This window comes from Chlorocebus sabaeus, chromosome 10 (assembly GCF_047675955.1).
Source record: "Chlorocebus sabaeus isolate Y175 chromosome 10, mChlSab1.0.hap1, whole genome shotgun sequence".
Lineage (NCBI taxonomy): Eukaryota > Metazoa > Chordata > Mammalia > Primates > Cercopithecidae > Chlorocebus > Chlorocebus sabaeus.
This window is the reverse complement of record NC_132913.1, coordinates 103,816,776-103,826,534: the sequence shown is the minus strand read 5'-3', so window position 1 is coordinate 103,826,534 and position 9,759 is coordinate 103,816,776. Positions and strand designations below refer to the sequence as shown.

Here is a 9,759-nt window from a genome sequence, read left to right as displayed (position 1 = left end):
ATCCATCTGCCTAGGCCTCTCAAAGTGCTGGGATTGCAGGTTTGAGCCACCATGCCCGGCCACTTCTCAATCTTTCTGAAGGCAGTCCTGTTGTTGCTTCCTGTCCTTAGCAGTTTTCTGTTTCTAGAAATCTTTTCACTTTCAATGGAAGGGTTGGGAAAGGTAATCTTGTTATGGACATCATCCATTTCCTTCTTTTCTATTCTTTTCTTGATGGAGTTTCACTCTTGTTGCCCAGGCTGGAGTGCAATGGCACAATCTTGGCTCACCGAAACCTCTGCCTCCCAGGTTCAAGCGATTCTCTTGCCTCAGCCTCCCAAGTAGCTGGGATTATAGGCATGTGCCACCACACCCAGCTAATTTTGTAATTTTAGTAGAGACGGGGTTTCTCCATGTTAGTCAGGGTGGTCTTGAACTCCCAACCTCAGGTAATCCACCCGCCTCGGCCTCCCAGTGTGCTGAGATTACAGGTGTGAGCCACCGCACCTGGCTGGACATCATCCATTTCTATGACTCTGGATATAGGTCTCATATGGCATTTCTATCTCCTGCCCTAATTTACTTGCACAACACACTTGGAGCTAGAATTTAATGAGCACAAAACCCTAAAAGTCAATTTTAGGTAAAGCAGATATTCAGTCATATGTGGGAGCACTCACATGTATGTGTCTAGGCTGAAGGGGAGAAATATGGTAGCTTCACTGAAATAAAAAAGCCATTTATTTATTCAGAGTCCATTTTCTTGAACACCTACTAAACTTTGGGTGCTGCATTATGTGCTGGTGATACAAATATAAATACTGATCCCAGCCTTAAAGTAGCTCTGAGTCATATAAAGGGAGATTAATATATGGTGAGATAATTATTATATAGAATATGATTTCTGCAATACCAGAGACAGATACAGAGTGATGTGGAACACAAAATATTTTCTTGAAGAACAAATAAAATTTTTAAAATAAAGAGGTTCTGCACAGTCTTTGTGCTGATATTAATAAATATTATTTTGTAGTTATTAAAAATATTAGTATCATCTTTAAACCAGCCACCTTGGGCTGGGTCTCAGCATCCATGGTGGGTCCTGGGGCATGATTCAGACAAGTATCCATGCTGGGTTAACCAAGACTGAGATGTAGGTCCTTTCTCCTTAGAGCTTGTAGGAATGAATCATTCATAGAGATGGCAGCAAAGGGGTAGTTTTCTTATGACTCATTGGACTGAACTTCATTCCAATGATATTTTGCTGCAGAAATTTTGCATGCTACTCTGTCTATGGCTCCAATATTTCTAAAGGCATTACCACGGCTGTTTGGATGAATCACTGGCATATCTTCTCTATGGTCCTAGAGGGGTGTGTGTGTGTGGGAGGGGGAGAGTTTATAAGGAAAGGCAAAAAAAAAAAAAAAAGCAATCCTAAGTTTTCAATGACCAAATTCTACAGCTGCAAATACTGAGGTTTTATATAGCTCACTTTAAGTTTCCTGCTTTTTCTTGCTCTTCACATTTAGGGACACTTTGCTGCTCACTAGAAACTCCTTGAGAAAAATGGGGTAGGGTGACATGAGTCAGTAGCAGAAGTAGGAGAGGAAATTAAAATCCATTTCAAATTACCTCTTGTCAGCGGCTCAGTGAAAGGCTTGAATAGGGAGGAGGTTGGGGACATTGGTGAAGACGAATATGAAATATTGCTCTGGATTCTTATGATTCACAATTGAAAGAGAACTGTGACTTATAGTAGTGATGACTGTGGTGATGGTGGCCACAAGCCATTCAACAAATATGCATTGAACACTTACTACGTGCCATCACTGACTTAGGCACATGGGATCAGATGAATTAAAAAATTATCTCTGTCAGTTGGAGCTTAAATTCTAGACGAAGAAGTTGACAAAAAAATGGTACTAGCATCCTCCTCCCTGTTTGAACATTTGAAGCATTTCCTTCTCATGAGGTCTTAGTCGTGAGGGATTTAATCTCCATCAAGTCCCAGCTTCATTGTGGAAGTCACAAAACTTTATCTCCTCGAAAGCTTGCAGACTGAGATCTACTTTAAATGTTTATGTGAACAGAGAAACGGTCTCTGGTCGAGAGGTATCTGTGTCTTGTATGTGCAAAGAGGGGAACTGTGATAGTGGACAGCGGGCAGAGAGTCTACAACCAGACCTTCCACATCGACACGTTCCTGCTGAGGAAAACGCAAGAGTTACTGCCCGAATCGCTCCCCTCCCTCCCCGTGGCCTTTCTCTTTCTTTCTTTTGCTCTTCACTTCGCTCCCTCCTCCCTCCCTTCCTCAATCCCTCCCTCTCCTGGTTACCTCCCTTTCCCTTGGTCCCTCCCCATCCCCTTCCCTCGCACATTCTCTCCTCCTCTTGCTCCCTCTCCCTCCAGCTTCTTTTCCTCTCATCCCCTTTCCCTCCTCCATCCCTCCGCGGCGTCTGCGTCAGGCCCCCACTAGCGTGACGCGCGGGGTCTGGGTGGGAGCTGTCCACTCGCCCGGGGTGCTGAATGCAGCAGCGGCGGCCGCGGCGCCGGCGGCGGAGATAGCCGAGAGCCTCCCTGGCTGTAAGAACCTTGTTTCCAATTCTCGGACGGTCAGCTAGCCGCCCCGCCACCTCCTTCCAGCACCACCCCTTTGGGAACCGAGCCAGTGGGGGCAGCGGCGGGTGCTGAGCAACGGCGGAAGACGAGACAACACCTGGCAGCAGCCTGGAATCTGATTTGCTTCCTCTCGGCTTTTATAAGAGATATATTTATATACGGTTTTGGGGAGTCGCGAGGACCAAGCTGGAGCCAAGTGCCGGCTGCCTCCCACCTCGGCCACACTGCTTCGCTCCCCCCTCCCCACCTTCAGCTGGCACCGCAAACAAGCCTTACCTCGTTGCATCTGCGAGGAGAGGTAGCAACAGCGAACCCAGCCAGCCAGAGGCGGCGGAGAGGAGGAAGGGGCGGGGTGGGGGGGCAGAGAGCGGGCCGAGGCCGCCCTTGGTGGGGGTAGCGGGGGCAGAGCTGCCGAGCAGACCCGGCAGCCGCCCTCCTCCGCCCCCACCCTTCAGAAGCACTCTTGCCTGACTGAGAAACGAATTATTCCACTAGTATTATTTCATTTTTTATTACCCCCACCTCCTCACTCCCCAGCCGCCCCCACCCCCACGCCTGCCTCGCTTCTGGTTGCATGGCAGCGCTGCCCGGGCGCGGGGGCTCAGGGCTGGCCCCCAGGGAAGGGGGAGGAGGAGGAGGATCATGAAGGCCGGAGTCGCGACCGCGCCGGACGGCGGGCAGCAGCCAGAGGACGAGCCGGAGCAGCCCCCGCCCCGGAGACATCCGGACGCCGAGCAGCAGTCGCCTCCACCGCCGCAGCAGCAGCTGCGGGCGCGGGCCGACCCGGAGCCGGAGGAGGAGGGCGACCGCGACCCAGAGGAGGAAGAGGAGGAGAAGGCGAGGCCACTCGCCCGCCCGGACCTGCCCTTCTCTTGGCTCTTGCCCCTCGCCCGAAGGGACCTTTGATGGAACCGGGTGTTGGGGTGGGGGTCACGGATTTGCCAACTGCAGCAGGGGTGGGCTGGGGGCTGAGATAATGTAACCACTCCTTTCTCCTGTTCTCTCCCACACGCCCCTCTCCTCTACCCCTGTTCTCTGCTCCACCGCCCTCTCACCCCGGTACACACATCCTTCCTCTAGCCAGGATCTTCACGCTCAGGAAGGAGGCGCCTCTGCAAGGGTTAAACGATCTTTTTTCTCCCATCCTTTTTCCTTCCTAACCCTCTATTTTACCTCTCTTCTCCTAATTGGCTTTCCCCTCTTCTGCTTAGCCCTTTGGCTGCAGAGGCAAAGCACAAGCCCCTAGCCCAGTTTCACCTGCAACCCCCTTCCCCCACCCAACTGCTCTCTTAAAAGCAACTCTGGTGCTTCTGGGGGTTAATTGCCCCAGTTTTCTGCCCAGGAGAATTAAAACTTCTCCCAATCTTCTCTCCTCCCCTACCTTGACTCCCCCTAACCCCTACCACCTGAGAAGAACTATCTTTTCTCTCTCACACATGGAGTCTTCAATTCTTCATTGAGCTAGTTTTCTCTAAGCTCAGTTCAATACACTCCAAATTTGATTTACAATTGTCCCCACCCTTTTATATAAAAGAAAGATTTCTCACGGCCTAGGAATTTGAGAAGAACCCAATAATCCTTTCCTGAGGAACTTTTAAACAATTCGACATTGATCTTAAGGCTCTAGTGGCCCCTTCACCACACTTCTTCAATCCCTCTGCTCCTACCAGTGTCCTCAGGTCAAAGGCAGAAAGGAGACACACTGAACAAAGTTGGAGGTTGGGTTGGGTGTGTGAGGGCAAGAAAAACTTTTTTGTTATTGGGCTTTGCAGGTGGAGTTCAGAACCAGTGACTCACACTTCTCAGTCCTGGGATCAATTTATTTGCTACTTGGAGGGGTTGTAGGGGGAAAAGCCAGTGAGAAAGCAGACTGCCCCCACAATACAGATCCACTGTGGGCCCCCAAACCTGTCCTGTCCCCCTCTTTTAAGACTCCGGCCACCCCTCTTGGGCTCTCTCCTTCCACGGGGCACATGCTGATGCCCCTGTGTGGGCTGCTCTGGTGGTGGTGGTGCTGCTGCTGCGGCTGGTACTGCTGTGGATTGTGCGCCCCAGCCCCCCAGATGTTGCGCCACCAGGGTCTCCTCAAGTGCCGCTGCCGCATGCTCTTCAATGACCTGAAGGTTTTCTTACTGCGGCGCCCTCCTCAAGCGCCCCTGCCCATGCACAGCGACCCCCAGCCCCCCGGTTTGGCGGCCAACAACAACACCCTTCCGGCTCTGGGCGCCGGGGGGTGGGCAGGCTGGAGGGGCCCCCGAGAAGTGGTGGGCAGGGAGCCCCCTCCTGTGCCACCTCCACCCCCCTTGCCACCTTCTTCTGTGGAAAATGACTGGGGTGGCCCAGCCACAGAGCCACCTGCCTCACTGCTCAGCAGTGCCTCCTCAGATGACCTCTGTAAGGAGAAGACCGAGGATCGTTACTCACTGGGCAGCAGCTTGGACAGTGGTATGAGGACCCCACTCTGCCGCATCTGCTTCCAGGGGCCAGAACAGGTGAGTCCCCTTTTCTCTTCTCCTGCTTCCTGTGGTATTTTCAGGTCTTGCAGATTGCTACTCGCCTGCTTGCCCTGGGGAACCATTATGTTGCCTCTAGTATGAGGACTCTATGTTTAAGAGCCCTCATCGATATTTCTTGTGGTTAAGTTTGCCCAATGAGTGTCTGGTTCCTGGTGGAGCCTGCTTGTTGGTTCGTTTGTGTTCTAGATTTTGCATTTTCTTTCCAATGTTAGTGTCTCCAATTACATCTCCAAATTTCACAAACATCCTCAGAATAGAAGATCTAGGAGTAATGGAGTGAAGAAACTTGGTGGTACATTCACATTGGTTGCCAAGATATCCTTTTATCTAATTTGTTGTTAGTAACATTTCATCTAGCCCGTCTTCAGTCCCATATCCCAACTTCTTCCTGCTCTGAGAGTATGCCAAGATCTTGTTCTCTTTTCCTAGTCTCATAGGTTGAAATCCAGTAAGCTTGTTCTTTCACTTTGGACAACTTTCTTTCATATCACACTGACATCCTCAGCATTATGTTTTAGCGACTGAGGAGGAAATGGAGAGGGATTCTAGGCCCAAGACTAAATGGTTTGCTGAGATACTTCTTGGCAGACTCAAATTTTTCTGTGTTGAAAACAGGCAGGTAAATAGGAATGAGAGTGAGTTTAAAGGACTGGAGTAGGGAATAAGGTATCTTGTTATTTCTCTTTTCAGACCTAAAGTGTATTGACTTAGAAAATCCCTTAAATGCTGCCCATCCAGGATAGGGAATGCCAACTCTCTCACGGACCAGAGCTTTCCCAAGTCTGGCAGGTTTTCCCTACCCTATTCATTCAGATTTTCACAAACACCTCTCCTAAGTTCACCTACAATCTAGTGCCAATAGTGCTGGATAGCATGTGTACATTCTTCAAGAACCATAGAAGGTGGCAACACTCTCCAAAGAATCACAGATAGAAAGGCTCAGCCAGTAAGTGATGCTGGAGAAAGAATATTCAATTGCAAGGTGGGCAAGGTTATGTGTTCCCATCAGCCACTTCTTCAGTAGTTTCCTGAAGTGCAGAGAAGGCTTCTGGATACTCCTTGTGGAAGTGGCAGTGCAGCAGGATGCCATGCCAGGCTTTGACTGGCTCTGGTTCTTGCTGAGGGTGTGCTCTGTAAGACGCAGGCTTAGCTGGCATTTTCATTCATTTTCTTGCTTTGCTTTCAATGGACAAAGAACTTTAGGGACCAGTGATTCCTGGAGCTACAGCTTGGAATTATGAGGGGAACTGATATAGATCTCAATATGAATAAATGTCTCTGAGAGGCTGGGGGCTGGATTCTTCCTTCTTATGACTAAGATTACCTAAGTATCCAATAAAGTGTTGTCCAGAGTTGAAAACTCCTGTTAGGAAAAAACTTCCAGAGTGCCTTTCCTTCAGTCCTTCTCTCTACTTCCAGCACCAGGCTCCATCAGAGCTATGGGATAGAGTGGCTTGGCTGTCAACAAGAGGGTGCCTCACTTTAATATCAGGCTCTTGCCGCCATCAAGTACTTCATACTTTTCAAAAGAAAGAATTATTTAGCTTCCTAAATTCCTAAGGCATTTCTTTTGTCTCCCATATGGACTCAGGTCTGCATGTCACAGGGGCTGCTGGGAGTGTGGCTTCTGGCAAGAGCACTCTTGTATCTAGAAAACAGCAGGACTTGGAGGTGCCCTGGGATAATATTTCCCCTGCTGTGTGAACTTCTCCAAATAGCTTTATGCCTCTGGGCTGCTTTTCCAACTTCCATGATTTGGAGACACCTTTTCATGCCCCTCTCCTTTCCTCAGAGGTATGTTGGGAGAATCCAGGAGAAAACAAGTGTAAAAAATATCTTGGAAGGGATTTATATATAATGAGCATGTATTTTGATAACAGAAAGGTGTATTTTATTGAAAAAAGAAAAAGAAAAAAAAATTTAGCCATATTGTGAAATACCCTCATGAGATACAAGATCTGGTCAGAGGTTAGAAGCTTTCCTTTCTTGTTCATTATTTTGATGATGTGTCATAAATAAAGCATTGAATAAAAAAAGCTAACACCACATAAAGGAATGGGCTCTATTATGTGAGAGGATTAGGGGGCCAAGTCTGCATTAAGACTGGATCAAATTAAGCACTTCCTGAATATGATTATTATGTTTTGGGGGTTTACTTTATCTGTGCAGGAACCAAGAGGCTTTAACGGGATTGTGTTATAGCAGTAATAAGAGCAATGTGAGTACTGCATTAGGTGTGGAGAATACAGTTTCCCACTTTCTTCTTGGTTTTTTTTTTTCCACAGCATTTCTATGAAAGAGACAAAGGAGAGAAGATAAGGGAAACTCTAGAGAAGGAAGAGAGAGATAGAGAGAGAGATAGAGGGGCAACAGCAGCAGAGGGGAAGGAGAAAGAGAGGGACAGAGAGAGGAGGAGGAGGAGGGAGGGGGAATGAGGGGGAGAGAGAGAGAAAGCTAAAATTTCTGTATTTTAGTTTCTGTTCAGGGAGAGAGCTGTTCAGCAATTGTCTACACATGGCCCTGGAGGAAATGTGGTCTGCAATCTTAGTAGCTGAATGTCTTGGTGTTATCTCTGCCCAAACAAAGGAATTAAGCAGACCCCCACCTCCCCACTCCCCATCACCCCGATCATTTGCTACTGCTATAGGAGCTAAACAACTGCCAGAAAAATGAATATTTGATCTTTTCCTGCCAAGGGCTTGCAATATCTGTGGTGAGGAACAACAAGAGAATCCAGCTAGTTTCACCTTTGCACCTATCTACAAAGAACTTTGCATCCACTCATTGGTGCATGCATTTATTTAACAATTTTTTGGGTCACCTACAGTGTGCCCATTGCTGTTCCAGGCATGAGTATTCAGGAGTGAACAAAACAGATGAAATTTCTGCTCTCCTGAAGCTGACATTCTAGTAGAGACTATACATAGACAAGTAAAATAGTAAGTAAATAAGGTGATTTAAGTGCCATGATGAAATTTAAAAAGGAAAATGAGTTAGAAAGGAATGAAAGGGAGGCAGTAGGAAAGGTACCACCACATTAGATAGGGTAATCAGGAAAAGTCTTCCTAGGAATGTGTCATCTGAGCTGACACCTAAATGATGAGAAGGGCCAGGCAATGCATAGGTCTAGGGGAAGAGCATTTCAGGTGGAGGAAATAGCAAGTTCAAAAGCGTGAATGTGAATGAGCTTAGCATGTTGGAAAAATGGAAAAGACAGGAACTGAGAGAGGGATAGGTGTGAACACTTGCTCTGAGAACCTACTTGGCTCCATGCTAAAAAGCTACTGAGTAGCCTCTCTCCTCTCTACCATTCATTCATGTTGAGCAGGGGTCAGGACCCATGAGACTGTCGAACCAGAGTCCAGCTCAAAACTTCCTCACTCTCACTTTTTTGTTGAAGCTACACTAGCCCACTTTGTGGGACAATGTACCATTGTGGGTAATCTGAACTCTGAAGCCAGATGTCCCCAGCTGTAGGCCTGAACAAGTTATACACCCTGTCTGTGTCTTGGATTCCTCATTTGTACAACTGGGAAAATAATAATAGTCCCTATGTCATAAGATTATTCTGAGCACCAAATCAGTCAATACTATAAGAGCAGTGCTATCATAGCATTTTGTTATTGTTATTATTACTATCTCAGATTCAAGAGAATGCTATTCCTGCCTTGTTTAAAAGGAAAAGTGTACCCTAGCCCACAGGCTGTCAGGAAGCCACTATGATTGTGGCATGTATGTGGACTGTTTCTTGCAGACTTATAATGCTCTAGGCACAGAGCACAGCTTGTCCATTTCCATCATCAAAGTCTTTATTAAGCACCTACCTTTTGCCTGCTGTTCTGCTGGACAAGGTCCAGAGATGCAGGGTAGATGTGGTCCTGCCCTCTGGGAGTGTCACAATCTAACCCAGACATCACAGGGGCTGATAGAAATCAAGAACACACAGACAGTGAGGCTGAGTGAATTACAGTAATACCAGGTACAAGAAAGAGATGTATATTTAAAAGCAGCAAGTGGGCGGGGTGCCTATTGAAAAAGACAAGTCGGGGAATTTGCCACTTTATCTACAGTTAGTTAGAGAAGACTTCTCTATTGCTGCCGAAGACCAAGTGAGAAGAAATAGATTTAGGCTGCCAGGCTGAGGTTGGACAGATGGAAGCAGAAGAGATGTGTGTCCCCCACCTCCACATCTGACTGCCATGGAGGATTTTATCTTTGTGGAACAACCTCCAGGCACTCCACACACGGATACCTTGAAAAGAGGCGAATCCCTCTCCCAGCTAGGCAGCTGTGGAGTGCCTAGAGGTGGGTGCAAAGACGAAATCCACCATGGCAGTCAGAAGCTAGGGTGGGAGGCCACCTGTTCTGGCCCTAGTGGAAAGTAGGACGTGTATCTGGAAAAGTTTAGCAAGCTTAATCTGCCTTTTTATTCTTTCTGGGGTTGGCTTCCCTGGAATTCTGTGTTCAGAAGGGGCAATAATTGTATGGAATGGTCTAGTCAGTGTTTCGGTTAGTTGGGAATAAGATATGGCTTTTCAGGGCGTGGGGAATCTGGAGATCCTAAGATGCAATGAAAACCTGGGAATGGAGCTCAAGTAGAGCATTTTAGAAGAGACTTAAATGGTGTACTTAGTCGTCTTAGTGC

At 47.6% G+C, this 9,759-nt stretch overlaps 1 protein-coding gene across 1 annotated transcript in view; it reads left to right on the top strand.

Annotated features, from left to right (window-relative positions):
• The first annotated feature begins 3,230 nt into the window (after positions 1-3,230).
• Positions 3,231-9,759, top strand: part of MARCHF4 (membrane associated ring-CH-type finger 4) — a 111,323-nt gene continuing 104,794 nt past the window's right edge. Inside the window, exon 1 of the mRNA XM_007966203.3 lies at positions 3,231-5,090. Coding sequence (XP_007964394.2) covers positions 4,572-5,090 — 519 coding nt within the window. The 5' untranslated portion in view covers positions 3,231-4,571. The remainder of the gene's footprint in view (positions 5,091-9,759) is intronic.